Raw genomic sequence first — 21,006 nt, 5'->3', positions numbered from 1 at the left:
TTAACCCTCCCTGAGAACGTGTCTTCTGCCATGTAACTAACTACAAAAGTTGGAGTGTACCCTACTTCTTCTTGACTAGGGACTTGGACATTTTTCTTATATTGGCCTATGGAATGTGGGCAGGAATAGCAGTGTACCAGCCTAAATTTAGAGGCACTACATATTTCTGTTTGTTCTCTTGCACCTGCTATCAGTATAGGAAGAATTCCCTCTGAGTAGCGGCTGCCACTTGTTGTGAGTCCAGGGAAAAACACTCTTGGAGGTGACAAGAGTCCAAACTGCAATGATGTGCCACACTCACCCAGCTGGATCTGAGCTGAAGCAGGGCCCCAGTCAAGCCCTGCCTGAGATCAGCAGACCCTTGATGACCCACAAAAATGTGAGGAAAGAATACTTATTATTATATGTCCTGACATTTGTGGTTGTTTGCTATACACCAATAGCGGCCTGATATAATAATGCTCATTTTTAGTTAAGAAAAATTTTGTTCCCACAAATGACTACAAATGTAATGCAATTCAAACCAAAATCTTCTATGGTTTCTTTTTTATTATTTTGTAAATTGATTATGAGAGTCAAGAGCAAAAAAAAAGAGACAACAAAACTGTTATAAGAGAAACATGGTGAAACCCTGTCTCTACTAAAAATACAAAAAAATTAGCAGGGCGTGGTTATGGGTGGCTGTAATCCCAGATACTCGGGAGGCTGAGGCATGAGAATCGCTTGAACCCAGGAGGCCAAGCTTGCAGTGAGCCAAGATCGTGCCATTGAATCTTGCTCTGGGCAACAGAGCAAGCTTCTGTCTCAAAAAAAAAACCACAAAAAAAACAAAAAACCATGATGGAGAACTTGCGATAAAAATTATCAGAGTCCATAAAAAAGGAGAGAATAGGCTCACTTAAAAAAAAAAAAAAAAAAGCATATTTAGAACCAGTTATATACCAAAGAAAAGAGCTTTTAGCATATGAAAAGTTGCTCAATCACAACACAATAAAATAAATGAAAATAAAAATAAGACACCTCTGTTTCAGACGGCTTGGAAAACAAAACAAAACAAAAACACACACACTGAAAATGGCCAGAATTGGTGAGGATAAGGTAAGGGAACATTCAATACACTACTGGTAGGAGTGTAAATTAGTACGATTTCCTCGGAGAGCAATGTGGCAGTGCCTATCAAAATTTTAAATTTATATACTTGAGGCAGAGACTACAATTTGTCTCCTCAAATCCATTCTCTCCTTATTTGTTTGGGCATGTGGCTAGTCAACACTTCCTAGACGTCTTTGTATTTAGAGGTGGTCAACGTGAAATAAAATAATACATTCCATTTTTGGGCCTGGGCTTTTATAAAAAGTGGAATGACTTCTCTACATTATCTTTCCCTTTCTGCCAGCTGTTATGAGGTCTTAGGAGATGGAAGGATTGCAAGATGGAAGGAGTCTAGGTCTGTTAAAAACAGTGTGGAGCAAAGCTGCCTGATCACTTCTAACATTTACCCAAAACAGTTACATATGGGAAAACATTCTTCTATTACACTGAATCATTATATGTTTAGATCTATTTTTGTAGCAGTTTAGCCCACCCTAACAAATACAGTATCTCGGATTCAACAATCTCTCCTTTGGGAAACTTCTCTGCATATATAGTCCTACCTGTGTTCAAAGAGGTATGTGTGTATGCGTGTGTGCACACTGCACTATACTGAACAGTGAAAAATTGGAAATAGCCTAGGTGTATACCAATGGGGAGAGATTAAATAAATTATTTGTGTTTTCAATTCACAGATTGCTACTCAGTTTTAAAATGATTAGGGAAAGGAAGAAATAAATAGATGTTCACAGATGACAGGAACATCTATGTAGAAAATCTAAAAGAATCAATTTAAAAAACTCCTGGAATCAACAAGTGATTATAGCAAGATTGTAGGCTATGAGGTTAATATATAACATCAACTGCTTTCCTATGTGCTAGCAATGAACAAGCGGTATATGAAATTAAAAACACAGTAACATTTACATTAGCACTCCTTAAAGTAAAATACTTAGGTACATATAAATCTAACAAAATATGTGCAAGATGTCTATGAGGAAAATTTTTAAATTCTGACAAAAGAAATCAAAGAAAAACCAAATAAAGGGAGAGATACTCCATGTCATGGATGCAAAGACAGTATAAGATGTTAGTTCTTCCCAATTTGATCTATAAACTCATTCAATGCAATCACAATCAAAATCCCAGCAAGTTATTTTGTGGATATTGACAAACTGATCCTAAAGTTTATACAGAGTGGCAGAAAAACCCAGAACAGCAACATACTATTGAAGGAAAAGAGCAAATTTAGAAGTCTGACATTAGTTGACCTCAAAACTTACTATAAAGCTTCAGTAATCAAGACAGTAGTGTGGTATTGGTGAAAGAACAAACAGGTCAATGGAACAGGGTAGAAATCACAGAAATAGACCCACATAGATAGTAAACTGATCTTTGACAAAAGAGCAAGGACAATGCAATGGAGAAAAGACACTCTTTTCAATAAATGGCACTGGAAAAACTGGACATCCACATGGAAAAAATGAATATAGATGCAGACCTCACCTTCTTCACAAAAATCAATCTGAAATAGATCACAGAGCTAAATGTAAAACATAAAACTATAAAATTCCTAGAATATAATACAGGAGAAAATCTGATGGCCTATGGTTTGATGATGACATTTTAGATACAACACAAAAGGCATAGTTCATGAAAGAAAGAGGTGATAACCTGCACTTCTTTAAAATTAAAAATTTCTGCTCTGTGAAAGACAAGCCACAGACTGGGAGAAAATATTTATCAGATAAGGATACACCTGATAAAGGATGGTTTTCCAAAATACACAGATAACTCTTTAATCCAAAGAATAAGAAAACAAACAACCAATTAAAACATGGGCCAAAGACTTTAATAGACACCTAACCAAACAAGATATACAGACTGCAAATAAGCATATTTAAAAATGTTCCACATCATATCACCAGAGAAATGCAAATTAAAATTAAAATAACAATGAGATACCTCTAGAAACCTATTAGAATGGCCAAAATCCAGAACACTGGCAACATCAAATGCTGATGAAGATGTGTTAAAGCAAGAGAAACTCATTCACGGCTGGTGGGAATATAATATGGTATAACATCTTTGGAAGACAGTTTGGCAGTTTCTTACAAAACTAAATATGCTCCTACCATATGATTCAGCAATTATGTTCCTTGGTATTTGATCCAAAGGAGTTGAAAACTGATGTCCATACAAAAACCCGCACAAGGTTATAGTAGCTTTATTCATAAATGCCACAATTTGGAAGCAATCAGGATGTCCTTCAATGGATAAACTGTGGTACATCCAAACAATGAAATATTATTCAGTACTAAAAAGAAATGAGTTATCAAGTCATGAAAAGACATGGAAGAAAGTTAAATGCATAATACTAAATGAAAGAGGCCAATCTGAAAAGGCTACATATTGCATTATTCTATATTATAGACACTCTGGAAGAGGCAAAACTATAAAGGCAGTACAAAGAGCAATGATTGCAAGGAGTTGGGGAGATGGAGGGATATACAGTGGATACACAATAAAGATAATTTTTAGGGAAGTAGAAATATTCTGGATCATACTATAATGGTGGATACATGTGATTACACATTTGTCCAAACCACTAGAATGTACAACACCAAAAGTGAACTGTAACATAAATGATGGGACTTTAGGTGACTATGGTGTAAGTTCATCCACTGTAACAAATGTACTACTCTGGTGGGAGATGTTGATAATTAGGCAGACTATCTATGTGTGGAGGCAGGAATGTATGGGAAATCTCTGTACCTTCTGTTTAATTTTGCTGTGAGTCTAAAAGTACCCTAAAAATACTGTTTATTAAAAAACAATTTGGTGTATCTATGTGAATAGGTACAAAATGATATCTATGAAACACTCTCTTAAAGAGAAAAACAAGTTTAAAAGTACACTATGAGTCTATTTCTTATTTTTAAAACACCCTCTATTAAAATATAAACATATTTTTAAAATATATAGAAACCACACACACACACACACACACACAGTGCCTAGAAAAAAAAATCTTGACAGATACATACATCAAAAAATTACTAGTGCCCAAATTGTGGCTTTCAAATACCATTCACACTAAAGGAGATTAGATTGCCCTGGACAAATGACTGATACCTACTTGGGGAAGTAATACACAAAATGAGCCTGGACAGCTTGTCATACCAAATCGCAAAGTAACTATCAAAGACTACTAGGATCATGTCAAAAGGACTTAAGAACAACTTGAAGCAGCTCCTAATAGTCAGAGATAAGACTGTACAATTATAATGACTGAAATGTCCAGAAGCACTCATCTAAATCCATGGCACGTAAAACAAACAAACCTAAGCCACTAATCAATTACCAATGAAGGATGCTAAGGAATTCTTGGCATTTTTTTTTTAAACCTGGAAATAAAGGAAAAGACTCAAGCATCTTATCCTATTTTTCTTATATGAACTACACCACTCAGTCACTAACCAGGAGATGAGAAGTTTTTCTTTATAAGTATTCTAGCTAAGAAACAAAGTATGATAGAATTCAAATGTAATCCTACTATAATCCCTAAGAATCAAGCACCTAGGTATTGAGCATGAATAACTGCTGATACCACAAAGAGAGACAAGCAGACATTCTGTCACTGTGATGAAACACAACAGTACCACTCATGAAGAAATTGCCAAAACAACAAAATTGAATGTGAATTTAACCAAACCTCTAGATCCAACTACCAACTACAGAGGATAAAGCAACAAGTTGTACTACACCATGGCAGACAAACAGCAAAATCCAGATCATGGAAAATGCTACAGGACAAAATACTGGTTTCTTTAACTTAAAAAAAAGGCAAGAAGAAAAAGAGAAGAGAAACAGGGAAATAGGAAGGCAGGAAGAAGGAGGGAGAGAGAGGGAAGAGGGGAAGAAGAGAGATAGGAAGGGAGAAAGAAAGAGTGAGAAAGAACTTACAGAGACTGGGAGAGAGCCTAGAGACTTTAAAGATATAAACCAATCACAATATGTAGACTTATTTGGATCCTGATTAAAAAGTAATTTATTTAAAAAACACAATATGTGAGACTATTGGTAAATTGAACACTGGATATTTGATATTAAAAAACTATTTTTAATTTTTTATATGTGATAATGACATTGTCATGTTGTAGAGGGAAAAGAATTATCCTATTTTTTCAATGCATCTTGTGATATTTACAAATGAAATGATTCAGAGTTTTGAATTTGCTTCAAACTGAAAATTAAACCCAGGAAGCAAATGGGGGTTTAGTCATGTGGTGATGGTAGCTGGGGGCAGGAAACAGATCAGAGTACCTCATGATGCTATTCTGTCTGCTTTTACATAAATCTGAAATTCTCCATAATAAATGATAGATGATCTTAGCAAAGATGTTACCAAGATGTTCGGTCCTGAGATAGCCATTAATATTTTGCCAGATATGGATGAAAGTTAGACATGCTTGCAAGTCATTTATTCTGAAGATTCTAAGACTAGAAACCTTGATCCACACTGAGGTAAAGGTGTCTTTCTACGCAATTTATACTTCATTTGTATCTTGAAAGGATCTCACCTATTGTTTGCATGAGAAGTTCTATTAAGACATTCTGATTTTAAAGGTATATTTGTATTACCTATGAAATTTACTTTTCTGTGATTTCAGTATTAAGTGACATGAATTCATCCATTAGAAAGTATTGATTTGTGACTCATTTATTCTTGATCTCATGGCTTTAAATCACATCTATGTGTCAGTGACTCCAAAATATTAGCTATAGCCTAGGCCCCTCTCGAGAACTCCAGATTCAGACATACAGCTGCCTGCCCATACATCCATCTCTACTTTGACTTCTCATAGGCATTTTGAAATTACAATGTTGAAGGCTAAACTCCTTCCCTGCCCTGAAACCTTCTTTTTCCATAATCATCCTGTCCAGCTGAAGCAAACTCCATCCTCTAGTACAAGTAGTGGGTAAGAGCACAGAGTCTGGGACTAGAGTGCTCTGGATTTGAATCCTGACTCCACCACTAAGTAACTGCGTGGCTTTGGAGAAACTTCTCAACCTCTTTGTACCTTAGTCCATTCAGTTGTAAAACAGAAATACTAATAGTACCTTCCTCTTAGGGTTACCCTGGGAATAAATAGATAGCACTTCCTATGAGCCAGGCACTCTGAACACTTTACAACAGTTCATTATCATCATTGTTGTTGTTATTCTAGCAGTTCAGGCCACAAACCTTGGAATCACCTTAAACTATTCTTTCTCTTACTCCTAAACAAAATTGCTACAGGCCCAGATTCCAATCGCTTCTCAAAGCACTTCCACCACAACTATACCGGGCCAGCCCCCACCATTTCTCAATGACGGCAACAGCTTTCTAAAGGTTCTCCCTGCTTCTTCCTTTGCCTGCTCGCCCACAGTCTGTTTTGCACATAGCAGAGTGATTCTTTTAAAACAGAATTTAGCTGACGGCACTCCTCTACTCAAAACCCTCCAGTAACCTCATGCTTCAGAAGAAAACCCCAAATCCTTATATGGCTGACAAGACCCTTCATCATCTAGCACGGGCTCACTCCCACCCTTTGTCTCAGACCTCACACCCTACTCACCTCTCTTACTCCTTGCCACTCCTCAAACATATGACATGTGCTCCCACCTCAGGGACTCCGCATTTGCTTTTCCTTCTTTCTGCAAAGTCTTCCCTCAAATATCTGCATGGCTTACTCTCTTACCTTTTTTAGAAGATGGCTCAAAGGTCTCAGCCGTCCATGACCATCCCATAAGACCAAACTCCTCAACACTCCCCATCTCTTTCTTGGTTTATCTTTTCCCCATAGCACTTATACTTTCTAACACATACTACAGAATATACTTATTTGGTGTGCTTAGTATATGGTTCCTCTCACTTGAATATAAGCTTCATGACCACAGGGATATTGGTCTGGTTGCCTAAATAGAGTGTCCGTCTTAAAACAGGAATCAAATGTTTATGTGAATCAATAAATTCTATGTTTAAAAGCAGTGTGACTTTAAGTATTTCCTCGGTACCATACTGTTTGAAAAAAATCAAATTTAAAAACTCTTATGAAAAAAATTCACATAGATTTCGCTTTTTCTCAAAATTATAACCAAATCCAAAGAGACTTGTGTCAACTTTTATTACTTAACCTTTGTGCTGTCTCAACCGTCTGGTCCCAATCCTGCAAGGCTAGTTGTAATTTCATTTTCTTAACAAAAGCGGGAAGGAAGCTCGGAAAGTTCACGATTATCTGGTTCACAGTCTCCAGGGCACCTGAATAATTCTGGCGCATCTCAAGGCATTGTGCCTAATGGAAGAGAAAAAAAAGTGATATCCAAACTGTGATCTTTCATATCAAAGTTCTCATAATGCAGAGCAGGCAGACAATGAGCATTTAATACTTACTGACTTTTCTGTGAGGAGCTGTTATCACTTTTAATGAGAAAAACAGTAAGTTTTTATCAAAACAAAATTTTAAAACATCACAGAATAATACAAATATATTATATAAGCTATTGTGTTTTAAAATCTACTTTTAAATGGCTGAAAAACATGATTAAAGGATAAAATTTTTAAAAATGTTCTCGGAAATAGCATAAAATAATGTTTCCATTTAGAACAGGAAAATTGTCATTTTAGATTAAAATGTTTCCAGGAAATGTTCAAGTAGTATCTAAAATTTTAAGAAATTTTAGACATTTTGCATCTTTTTTAAAAAATTATTTTCAGGTTAAAGAATATACGATTTTAAAGAACAAGCAAAATAAAGTTCAAACAAATCCCTCTACTTCAACATTTTCACTTCTATGAATTATCTGAAGGAAACAATTGGAAGAGACCACAAGGAAGTATTAGATGATATTTATGGCAGAATTGTTTATGTATAAAATAATCCCAAATGTACCTAGAGGAGAAAATTATAGTATATCTATTTAATAAAATGTTAAGTAATCATTAAAAATGATGACCTAAATTTGTAGACGTATATTTACTGACATGAAGAGATATCATATATAATAGTTTAACTGGTTATTTCCAATGGTGATGTTCATTTTGTCATTCAGATGTTACTGTATTTTCTAAAAAAAGTTTTACTATGTTCATTTATTACTTTCATAGTCAGAAAAAAAAAGCTACAAATATAGTTAGTACATTAAAAAGAGATGAGGAGGAAAATTTTTATCAAATAGCTTTTCTTTAAGAGAAGAAAAATGATCAAGACAAGTGTATGGCCAATTTCTACAGCAGTGCCATTAGGTAAAACTTGAGGGTGGTGGGCCTGAACAAGATGTCCAATGGGCTTACTGTCCACACAAAGTGACAGGAAAAGTGATGTGGAGACATTAACAAAAGTCAACACATGAATCCTCTCCCCTGTCTTTTTTATCCCTCCAAATTACTGCTTATCTAACAGACTGTTGTTCCCAACATATAATCTCTTTTGGCTGAGTCAAAAAAAAATTAAGGCATTTACAAAGCATCAATGGGGACTGAAGAAAGGGTCCTAATTAAGTATTTCCACCTATCAATGTGTTCTAATGACTCATCCCTCAAAATGTATGTCCAATCATGTTATTTCTCTGTTCAAAACTTTGTATTGGCTGCCTGTCTCTCTAATTGAAGGTAGAAGCCAAAGGCCTCACAGAACAGGCCCACCACTCCTCCTCATCCCCATCCCACCTTTCTTCCTCAGGCCTTCACTTCTGTTCTCTTTACTCAATCCACTTTGGCCTCCTTGCTAACCCTGAATACGCCTTAAGGTACTTGAACTCATCATCTCCTCTATTTGAAATACTTTCCCCAAGATGCTTGGAGGGCTTTAACTCTCACCTCCTTAAATGTCTTTGCTCAAATGTCACTTTCTCTGACCACTTCATGTAAAATTGGAAGTTCATGCCCCAGCTTTTCCAGCTGTATTTTCCATTGTACTTATCACCTTCTAATATATTATATAACTTACTTATTTTGTTTATTGTCTGCCTCCATCAGTAGAATATAAGCTCCATAAAAACAGGAGGTTTTCTCTTGCTCAGGGTTTCTAGTATCTAGAGGGACGCCTCACATACATAAGACACATAATAAATGCTGAGGAAAGAATGTCTGAACCAAAATAACAACAACAATAACAGTTACAGCTGATCCAGGATTCAGGAACTTTGGCAGGGAATACATTTCTCTAGTGTATTGCTCATCGTCTTATACAAATGCCAGTCCACCTTACAGCTGTGAGCTGACAACAGTATCATGAAAATTATCAACTTTTTTGAGCTACTTGGTTTTGTTAGGTTTCAAATATATTATGAATACATTTTGAAACATGATTTATTTACCCTAATTCCAACTCACCTTACCCAGCAGAGCAAAAGTATCATTCCCATCTTGGAGTCCCTCTTCAAAATACTTCAGTGCTTTTTTAGTGTAAGGGTCTTTTCCTCTTGTAATATCAAGCCATGCTTTCAAAACATGTCCCTGTAAAATGAATAATTCTATTTTTACTTCTTTAGAAATGAAAAGAAATAAATGTTAATGAAAGAGCCTACTGTCATTTTTCTGGCAATTAATAACAAAAAGGACTCTATCAAATATGTAATGAACAATAAAATTCTGTTAGTGAAATCACTTTTGAACCCTTGCCAGCCTAGTGTCTTGGGAACTATATTACAAATTTCAGCCTTTAACATTACTATTGAGCTCAATATTAAAATTAAGAAGCTTATGAAATATTCCATTAGTGTTAAAACCATTATTATCTCTGAGACTTTGCTAGTAATTGATGAATAATAACACTTAAACATGTAATTCAATATATAGATGAGAATTTGTTGTCTCTTTTTGGGCAAACAGTCTAAATGGACTAAGATGAAATAACAGAAGATGTCTTGCTTCACATATCTTAAAGATTCAGATGATCTGGCAACTATCTTCTTAACCTCTTTGATTAGTCCGTTGAATTTCAAATGACAGGTGAACAGCCTGAAAAATTAGAAACTGAAGAACTCATGGATATTTATCTTTACACAAGTCAGTGGGCCAACAGGTTGTAAGACATATAGGATTGAAAAGAAGACAAAAACTGGTTATTTTTCTGTTTAAGGTCAAATAAAAAACTGTGAAATATGCTCTTCTATTTAAAAAATCTATGTTAACTGACAAATTTATAAACGTTTAACCAAGACTATATTCACCTCCCTGTATTTCACCTGAAAATACAGATCAGAATCTTAACCAATGCTATGCACTAAATCAGTGCCATTATTTGAATGGTTTTAACTACTGTCTCTGTGTAGATGATTCCCAACCTATATTTCTAGCCCAAAACATCTTCTAAATTTTTCTTTTTCCAGAAATGCATCTGCTATCTCCATCCTACTGTTCTGCCAGAACCAGAAATACAGCATGTCTTAAGTCAAACAGATCACTTCCCTTTAAGATTAGTTTCTTATGCCAATGTATTTTCTATTTATGCTAACTGGTCTCTAATTTATTTAGGCTGAAAACCTCAAAGACATCCTAATACGTGACAACTTGTTATCTTTCCCAACCATTTATCATCAGTTCACAGGTCCTGTGGGTATTTAAAAATTCTGAACTTTGTACTTACTGTACAATATTTTAGTGTCATGCCTCAAAACCTTCTGCAAGAAAGTACTATCTTTTTTATTTTTGCTGCATTTCAGTTTATCCTCAAGCCACTTCATCCAAACCGTTGCTAAATTAATCTTCTGGATTTGCACTCTAATAAAATCACTACCATAATTAAAAGTCTTCAGTAGCCTCTCAATGCATGTCAAATCAGACACAAATATTTCTAACTAGCAGTCAAGATCCTTCAATTTGTCTCAGTCTACTTCTCCAAGCTTTTCTTCCCTTCTCATTACCAATGTATCCTATGCTCCATCAAATATGAGTATCTCAGTGTACACTGAAGTAACATGTCTCATTTCCATCTATTATTTCTCACCTTGGGAGTATCTACTTCCCTTTCCCATAATCTTTGCCTGTTGAAATTGCATCCTTCTTTCAGGTTTTAGTTCAAATGCTAGTTCCTTCAAAAAAATTCTTTCACATTCTCTTAACACTTATGCATGTGATCTCTCCTTAATTTAAAACAGTACCTAGCACAAATTAAGCAAGCAATAAATGTTAGCTATTATTTTCTTGCATACTTTAATCACTTATCTCTCATATCATCTATCATTTTTCTCACAATATTAGCTGGGGATGTGCTGTATGCCTCTACTGGATTATTCATTCATGAAAGTGAAGTTTATGTACTATTTTCCTTTACATTATTAACACTACAAATAATGGTGCCTTGTATCTAGAGCTGTTCAATAAGGAGAGAGGGAGAAAAGGAAAGAATAAAATATGGAAGGAAGAAAAAAAAGGGAGAGAAAAAGAAAGAGAAAAACAGAGGGAAGGAACCAGGCAGGGATTGTTGAAGAGTTAGTAGCATAAAACTAACCTTAGAGAATCCCTATTCTACAATACACTATTAACCATATTGATAACCATAAATGGGTTAAAATAAAGCTATCATTTACAAAGTGGCAATAGAGTGGACAATAATAAAGACCTAAACCACAGATACTACTGGATATATCAATAACATAAGCATTTTTAATGTTATTATTTTAAAATCAGAAAAGTAGCTACCTGTTTCCTACCATCTGACGTTTTGATCATTCTGTCAATATATTCTCTTGCTTTATCATGGCGACCAATGTGCCATAAAAATAAGCCTGCATGGTATAAGGCTTTCTCTCCAGCTCCTTTACGTTGTTCCTTCACTCTGGCATCTGATTCCAGAATAGCTTCTCTATCTGGGAGGGGAAAATGATATTAAATAAAAATTAAATTCTAGATCAGGTATTTATAAAAGGTCAGATAACTAACAAGGCAAAAAATTTACTTCTCTCTATAGTGAAACTGTCTAATAGAAATAAAATGCAAGCCATATATATAACTTAAAATTTTCTAGTAGCCCTATCAAAGAAATGGAAAGAAAACAATTAAAATTAATCTTAATGTTTTATTTAACCCAATATATCTAAGATATAATTTCAATGCATCATCGATAGAAAAATTAATGAGATATTTTGCATGCTTTTTTCTTACTAACTGTGAAATGTGGTATTTCATACTAACAGCACATCACAATTAAGACGCTAAATTTTGGCTGGGCATGGTGGCTCATGCCTGTAATCCCAGCACTTTGGGAGGCTGAGGTGGGTGGATCATGAGGTCAGGAGATCGAGACCATCCTGGCTAACACGGTGAAACCCTGTCTCTACTAAAAATGCAAAAAACAAAAATTAGCCAGGTGCAGTGGCATGTACCTGTAGTCCCAGCTGCTGGGGAGGCAGAGGCAGGAGAATGGCATGAACCTGGGAGGCAGAGTTTGCAGTGAGCCGAGACCGCGCCACTGCACTCCAGCCTGGGTGACAGAGCAAGATTCTGACTCAAAAAAACAAAAAAAAAAGCTACATTTTATTCAAAAATACTTGATTTGTAGTTTTCATAAAACATGGCTGAAAAGCAGATTTTTAGGCTCAAGTTATTGCGAAACAAGTTTTCTAATAACTGAATCAAGTATCATTTTTAAATTTAAAAAGTAAATTAATTAGAATTAAATCAAATTTTAAATTCAGTTCCTCAAACTTACTAAAAAAGCTGTATATGGCTGGGCATAGTGGCTCACACCTGTAATCCCAGCACTTTGAGAGGCCAAGGTGGGTGGATCACCTGAGGTCACAAGTTTGAGACCAGCCTGGCCAACATGGTGAAACCCCATCTGGAAAAAAAAAAAAAAAATAGGTGGGTGTGGTGGTGGGTGCCTGTAATCCCAGCTACTTGGGAGGCTGAGACAAGGAGAATTGCTTGAACCTGGGAGGCGGAGGTTGCAGTGAGCCTAGATCGCACCACTGCACTCCAGTCTGGGCAACAGAGGAGGTATATGGTCAAGGATCACTGCAATGCACAACACAGCTATAGAGTTTACATTACTTCCAAAATAGAAAGGCTGTATAGGCTAATATTTTTTAATAATAAGACTTGTAAAAATGTATAATGGTTCTAACCACAACTATTAGGAACAGGTCCACTACTGGTACTCAAAGTATTAATACTTCTTAAATACAATTCTAAAATATATAAACATGCCAGTTACTGTTACGGGTCAGTAAAATGATGGCGTAATTGCTGATGTAGTTTAATACTGACTGCTCCCTTAAATAGATAACTCTATTCACTTACGTTAAATCTACATACTCTCTCTCTCTCCCACTTTCTTTCTCTCTCTCTCTCCATATATATACATATAAAAGTATCTGCTTAGGACACAGAAGTCAATTATACCCAAACCCTGGATGGAATCAGAATCAGAATCAGCCATGCAATGAGGAAGAAGAAATGTAAGTTGAGGCCCATGATTCCAACAGTTCTATCTTCCTGGAATGGCTACCAAGGAGAAAGGTATGTGACTCTTCCTTTCAACTCTAATAATATAAATTTAAACGTGAAATTAACAAGGTACAATCTAACGAGTTAAGGAAACAAAACTGTTTCTGTAAGTCTACAGATTGCTTAGCAAGAAGACCCTTTTCTCCTCTCCCCACTCCCCACCCCTACAACCCCTTCAGAAGTGTTCATTCAACAGTCATGATACAGAAACAGAAAAAGAGAAAAAAAAAAAAAAAAAAACAAAACAAAACAAAAAAACCTCACCAGGCAGGAGCAGGTATTGTACAGGAAATCTTTCCTACTCAGCTTCCCATCACGTCCCTAATGAGGTATCAATTAGCTCTAACACTGTCTGCACAAAGCTGTTGCCAGATCTCAGCCTTTTTATAAGCAGGGTTTACGTCAGCATCCTGGAAGAACGTATACTAACAATCTAGGACTTTCCTAGGTGGTATTTACAGACATCTGGGCCCCTACTAGAGCTCGAGTCCATTCAGCATTATCCTTGGTGCAAAGTAGAGTTAGCACTCAGGTTCCTCTAAACAGTAATTCTGATTCCATCATTTCAGTGTCCTGCAAATCAGTTTCCAACAGAATCAACACTGGTAACAATAACCAATTAAATAAAAACTTGATTCTAAAAAGAAATTTTTTTTACTAATTTCTTTTATTTATACTGACTGCAGCTCTCCCATGAAAATTCTCTGCTCTAGCTAAACACACTCCCACTGGAGTACAGAGAAAGGGGATCCACAGAAGAGCCTAATACTGAACCACTTCCATGTATTTGCCCATCCATTTCTCCTCTCTGGCCATACTCTTTATATTCAAATTCTACCAGTCCTTCAAAGATCAGATTAAGTTACAAACTTTCAAAAGCCTTCTCAGCCTACTCTTCCAAATTAATAGTGCATATCAACTTCAATTAATTATAAACTCATTTGTTTCATTTTGTATTATTTAATAGAAACACTGGAATTTAATCTTTGTGGTTTTTACATTTTGTTTTCTCCACTAGATTACCAACTTGATGGCATGAACCACTTATTACAATTCTTTTGTAGCTTCTCACTGTATTAGGCACAGTTTCTTGAAGAAATTAAGCACATATTTACATGTTTTAAATAACTTTGTATTGATTTGCGTATGTGTGAAGGAGGTATGCCATACTTGGCTTTAGAAAAAAGTCTCGTCTAATATTCAAGGAACCAGTCTACGACCTTTGTTTATTATCTAATTTTTTGAAACACAATCTATATTTACAATCCTATTAGCTGTTACTAGATATATATGGAAGAATATAACACTACTTCTTCTTTATTACATATAATTGGGAAACTCTTCTGCCTTCGCCACTAAGTTAACTATACATTAAGACAGTTCACATAACTTTATTTTTTATTTTCTGTTTTTTTAGAGATGGGGGTCTAACTATGTTGCCCAGGCTGGCCTCGAACTCCTGGGCTCAAGTAATCCTTCACCTCAGCCTCCCAAGTTCCTGGGATTACTGGTTTGAGCCACTTAGCCTGGCAGTTTACACAACTTTAATTGCTGGTTTATGTATAAATTTCCTTCTATAATCTAGTCATAATCTAGTCAACCTACTATTGGATAAAAATTTGCTGAGTATCTCCCAAGATATAGCCCTTATAAAGGGTTTTAAGGCTCTCAAGAAGCTTAATATACAGAAATAAACTGCATTGGCTGTATATTTGCACAAAAGTTGTAAACTTGGCTGCTGCAGAGCAATTTATGCATATACAGTACCTGTTTTTTTGTATAACAATTACTAATATACATTCCCCTTTAAGTTGTCTAAAAAAAATCCCTATGTACTAATGAAATCTCTGCCACAGGATATAAAGAACACGAAAGTAGTATAAGACACATTTCTTGTGCCTGATGAATTTATACCCTTGTCAGGAAGATAAATATATGTATAAATTGTATCTATAGAAAATACATAATATAGTGTGATCAGACTGAATGACTTGATAACTGAGAAAAATCAAAATAAACTGAATAGGAAAAATTGTCCTAAGCATTGTATTTAAATACCATACCTGGATTAGGACTCATTTTATGGGCATATATCAGTGCAATTAGAGAACAAAGTGATACATCTTGTTTATTTTTAATAGCCTCAAATTCTCGAAGAGCTTCTTGAGTTTTACCTGGAAATCAAGATTATGATATGAAAAACTGTTCTTAGTACAAAGCAAGAATTTAAAACTGATAGAACATGTTTAATGATTAACACGTACCTTCCATTAATGTGCCATAGGCATGATAAAACCTGAAGACTGGATCACTTCCATACCTCTTAATTCCTTCACTGGCAACCAGTAACACATGATGGAAATATCTCTCTTGACAATAGTAATTAATCAAAGTCTAAATGGAAATAATGAAAAAATGTTATAAAGGAATTCTGGTGCTCTGAAATACTCTTAAGAAGCAGATATTAATCTAACATCTAGAATAATGTAAAATTTAGGCAATATGACCTTTTTCTTCCAAGTTTCTTAAAATACTGTTAATGGCTAGAACTTAATGCTAAGAATTGCAGAACTGAATGATCATAAAATTACTGAAATAATTCAATGTTTTCTAATAATTTAAATCCTTTTTCCTAAAGTTTTTGTTAACAGCATGGAAATGAGGCTGCTTTCGCCATTTTTCCTTTGCCCACATTTTCTTGAACGTTTTAGAACACAGAAAGGCAGACAATAAACAGGAACTAAAAAAATAGAAATTAAAATTAAAATAAAAAAAAAGACAAAAGGTTTCCATTGCCAGACCATAGGTTTCTTTAAAAAAACCCTTCTTTTTAAAATATCCAGTATTTTATTACAGCATTACAAAGTAATGACAAATTAAATTCTTCAACGTATCATCAAATGTTATCTTACTCGGCTTTGAGTTCTGTGACAACTAAATTGTCAGTTAAAAATAAATAAACTATTTTTCAATGAAAATGGTTGTCTTTAAGCTTTTTCCAAAATTATATTATTTCCATATACAAGACAAAACTATCAGGACCTACTAACTTCTGAATAAAAATGGGCCTGTGCTGTCTACCATTTTTCTTAGGATTATGTCTAAGGCTTGGTTGCTAACCTAAACAAAGACAAAAACCACACTTTCCTGCCATCACTACGATACACCTGATTCACCAGAAAGCAGTTTGGGCCACCCCATACCTACCTACCTGTACTCTGCAGCTTGTTCAGCAGCAGTGAGAAATACAGGTGACTAAGTGACACAACTGAAATCTAAGGGTGTCTAGACAGCTCTGTTTTTTTGTTTGTTTGTTTTGTTTTGTTTGAGATTGTCACTCATGCTAGAGTGGTGCAATCTCTGCTCACTGCAATCTCTGCCTCCTAGGTTTAAGCGATTCTCCTGCCTCAGCCTCCTGAGCTGGGACTACAGGCACGCACCACCACATCTGGCTAATTTTTGTATTTTTAAGTAGAGATGGGGCTCCCCATGTTGGCCAGACTGGTCTTGAACTCCTGACCGCAAGTGATCCGCCCACCTGGGCCTCCCAAAGTGCTGAGATTAGAGGCGTGAGCCACCACGCTCGTCCGACAGCTCTGTTGTATATCGTCTCTTGCTTTTGGAGGGCTATAGTCCATGTACTTCTCTAGATCAGTTAGGTGACTGTTCTCTGTAATTTTACTCTGCCTCCCTCCTTGTGATCACTGCTCCCTATTCTCCTTTTTAGCCACGTTTCTTAAAAGTGTGACCCACACCCCATCTCCAGACCCCCACAACACACTTCAGTGAAGCGCAGTTTTCCTTCAATGCTCCATTCCCTAAAGTTGCAAAATAACCTCTTACTTTGCCACAACTAAGGACACATTTAATACGTTACTTGACTTCTGCACACTATCACTAAGCATCTATAATCCTCCTGAAAGGCAGTGGCATAGAACCATAAAAAGGACAGGAATTTAAAGGCAAAAAGACATGGCTTCAAATCTCTAGTCCTTCTTACAATGTCTCAGTCTGCTCATTTATAAAATGCTGTTAGTAATGCAAATATACAGGTCACTGTGAGAATTAATTAAGATATCATAGTATAAGAGTTCTATTCTGAAAAAAATAAGTTCCTCTGATCCCATATGTCAATGGAATTAAAAAAAAAAAATGTGTCCTGCCAAGACCTCTTGTCTATGTTCCAGATTCATATTTCCATTTTCCACCTGCTACCCAAGTCAGGTACTCTGCTACTCATGAATCCTCCCTTCCTATTTGCCCAGTCTCTTTAAGTCGAACCATTCAGTAGGTTCTTCTATTTCTCTAGTCTACCTCCCACTAAACATACCTAGTGCCACTGCCTTGGTTCAGGTTAGATTGTTCAATCCAAAACATTTACTGACTGCCTACTAGTACCCAGGCACTGGGCTAGGTACTATGAATAGAAAGATGAGTAAGACACGGTTCCTGTCCCACCAAAAAACTTATATTTTTCAGATGAGACTGTAATCTGAAGACTAATTGAAATACAATGTAGTAAATGTAAGAAAAGAGCTTATAAATTGCTTTGGGCATGTGGGATAGTAACATTTGGACAGCTTTGAAAACTGAATGTGGCGTGAGGGGAGGATGGATGACTAAAATCAAGGGAAAGATTATTGGGGAGGATTTCAGAGCTGACTCTTGAACTGCAAACCCCTCACTCTCCCTCCACACACATACACACTCTATTTCCTTTTCATGATTCTTGAGGAAGGTATAGGAGTTAGGAAGAGGAACTGCAACAACATAGATAAGAAATCATCAATGGTACATTGGGATGGTAGTGGTGATGAAGATGAGTAAAAGCCACTCCGTACTCTAGAGCAGGGTTTGGCAAACCACAGTCTGTGAGCCATATCTGGCTAGCTGTCTGTACAGCCAGTGAACTAAGAATGGTTTTTATATTTTCCAGCTGTCAAGAAAAAAAAAAAGAAAAATATTTCATAACGTGAAAATTCATGAAAGTCAAATTTCAGTGTTCATAAATAAAGTTTTATTGAAACACAGCCATGCTCATTTAAGTATTGTCTATGGCTGTTTTGAATGACAATGGCCAAATAGATGTGATAGACCATATGGTACCTAAAGTCTAAAATGTGTACTATTTGGCCCTTTGTTGAGAGAGTTTGCCATTCCCTGCTCTGGAGGCTTAAGTAAGACAGAGAGTATTGGATGATGAGGTTGGAGAGGAAGGTGGGGTGAAGAGCCTCATATTAAGTACTTGGGCTTGATCCTCAAGTCTAAGTGATGAGGAACCCCATTTTTACATTAAAGTGTTTTTATTAGAAAGTTCATTTGGGTGGCAGTGCAAAGAATACATTTAAGAATGAAAAAATTTAAGGATATAGGGGGATAGCTAGAACAGAGGATAATGTAAAACTTCAGGCAGAAAAACAAGACATTTCAGCATTCCCTAAACTCCCGCACCGCCAAATTGTCCTCCATCCACTTATCACCATCTCACAGGATACATATCTTATTTACCTATTTGTTGTCTGACTCCTCCTACTCAAATGTAAGCTCCAAGATTGGAAGAGTTTTTCTTGGTTTTATTATTTCAGTGCGTAGAATAGTGCTAGACACATAGGAGGCATTTGATAAATACTTGTTGAGTCAACTGAATTCGGGTTTTTCCCCAGCATTAATTAGCCTGTAAAATCTGAGAAGGCAGAAACTGTTCAGTTTTGCTCACTGCCATCTCCAGCTTCTAATGGACATACAGTAAACCCTTCATAAATATTTGCTGAACGAGTGATTCAGTGAACAAATGAATAGGGAAGACCAACATCCGAAAAGTTATTTTATTTTCAAGCCTCGTGTCTTTAACTGTTTTATATCAGCCTTAAGTTGACTGTCATTGCTGAATGGATGAGTCAGTGATAAACAGATTAGACCATCACCCTAAAATAACGACTCCTCCACTTTTAAGTCTCACGTCTTTAATGGGTTTCCTATAATCTTTCTGGGCTCTTTTTACTGTCCAGTGTGGGAGCTGACACTAGTTTGCCTTAAGACCTTAAAAATCGCACCTGGAGGCGCAGTGTCATAGGTAACCCAAGCTTTCCTAGTAAACATGATGCAAAAGTAAACACAACCAAGAGCATGGGGACTAGCAGCAATTCAGAAACCGCGCGGGCGGGCTGCCCAGAGCTGGGCTTCCCCAGCAGGGCCCGCGGAGACCCGCCGTAGACAGAGGCTGCAGGCCCACCCTGCAACCCGAGCGGCCGGGGCATCGCAGAGAAACAGCGGCCTAGCGAAGCCACCCGAGCTCCCTCCGCGCCCCTGGGCCAACTGGCCACAAAGGAACTCCGCCCTCCCGCCCGGTCACCTTCAATTCCTGCGAGTCCATGGCTCCCCCGAGGCTGGGCCGCGGGGCTGGGGGGCGTTGTATCGCCGCAGCCCAAAAGAAGATGCAGAATTCAGTGTCCCCAGCCGAGACAGCTAACTCCCCGGAACCCGGCGGGAGGGGCGGGGTCGCGCCGCCATTGGCTGTCGGAGGGAGGGGCGGGCCTGTGTGGCGGGGATCTTGCTGTAGTGGAGAAGGCGGGGCGGGGACCGGGAGGGAGAGCTGCGAGGGCGACCTGGGAGGATTCGGGCTGGGAAAAGGGCCTCCGTTGGATAGTGCAGCTGGAAAAGGAGGTCACACTGGGAAACAGCTGTCTGAGGACAGTGGGTGGGCGGGCCGAGGAAACTGAATTAAGGAATAAAGGAAACTAAGTAGGAAGAAGGGGAAGTCTGTTTCCTGTCACTGGTTGTAAAGGAAGATACCATTTTCTGCACGTTTGTCTGGAGGCCGATTCCCGCAGTGCGGCTCTCCGCAAGGCTCTGCCGGCGCGGGAAAAAGCGGTCAACTTTCACGTGGGCAAGTTGTTTTATGGCCACAAGGTGGCGCAGAAAAATCACCCGTTTTTAACAGAAATGCGATGAGCTTGGGCCCGTCTTTGCAGGCGTTGCTGCAATCTTTGTTAGAATGCATGTTCAATTAGCCCGTTTTTACCAGCCCCGATAATAAGAGGGACAAATAAGTTAAACTTCCAGAAAATTAGTGTCTGTGTTTTAAATGATACTGTTGATTTTAAACTGAGAATAAAATGAATCCCAATGCAAATTTTTAGGTTTGCACCCAGTAGGCAACTCAATCAGTTACACATAGATTTCTTAAGTCCAGGAAATTAAATGGAAATATAATAGACTAAGAGATTTTCTATTTCTGCTTAAATAAATATTTAAAATAGTGCTTAAGGTCTGAGATTTAAGTGATCTTCGCAAAATCTTTCACGTGGATTCCAAATTTTGATCTTAGTGTTAATTATCTTACTTTAGTTGACATGATACGTAGTTGTCTTTTTCAGATTTTAAGTTTCTTAAGGAGTTTATAAACTGACTTTTTCCCCATG

The 21,006-nt window shown here is 36.9% G+C and overlaps 1 protein-coding gene and 1 long non-coding RNA gene across 3 annotated transcripts in view; one reads left to right on the top strand and one right to left on the bottom strand.

Annotated features, from left to right (window-relative positions):
* Positions 1-20,054, bottom strand: part of TTC21B (tetratricopeptide repeat domain 21B) — an 81,667-nt gene extending 61,613 nt beyond the window's left edge. Inside the window, exons 1-6 of one of the 2 annotated variants that reach the window (XM_010365301.2) lie at positions 19,938-20,054; positions 15,850-15,979; positions 15,649-15,759; positions 11,780-11,946; positions 9,470-9,592; positions 7,273-7,430 (exon numbers count right to left, since the gene is read on the bottom strand). In XM_010365301.2, coding sequence (XP_010363603.1) covers positions 7,273-7,430; positions 9,470-9,592; positions 11,780-11,946; positions 15,649-15,759; positions 15,850-15,979; positions 19,938-19,958 — 710 coding nt within the window. In that variant the 5' untranslated portion in view covers positions 19,959-20,054. Of the gene's footprint in view, positions 1-7,272; positions 7,431-9,469; positions 9,593-11,779; positions 11,947-15,648; positions 15,760-15,849; positions 15,980-19,937 lie in introns of those variants that run through there. The other variant, XM_030916622.1, reaches the window with a different exon arrangement.
* Positions 160-14,586, top strand: LOC104663911. The gene is made up of 5 exons (XR_748190.1): positions 160-379; positions 1,032-1,098; positions 13,450-13,597; positions 14,155-14,190; positions 14,299-14,586. It is a non-coding gene; the product is annotated as an uncharacterized LOC104663911 (long non-coding RNA).
* Positions 20,055-21,006: the final 952 nt, after the last annotated feature.

This window comes from Rhinopithecus roxellana, chromosome 14 (assembly GCF_007565055.1).
Source record: "Rhinopithecus roxellana isolate Shanxi Qingling chromosome 14, ASM756505v1, whole genome shotgun sequence".
NCBI lineage: Eukaryota > Metazoa > Chordata > Mammalia > Primates > Cercopithecidae > Rhinopithecus > Rhinopithecus roxellana.
Note: the sequence above shows the minus strand (reverse complement) of the source record. Positions and strands in the feature narration are given on the sequence as shown.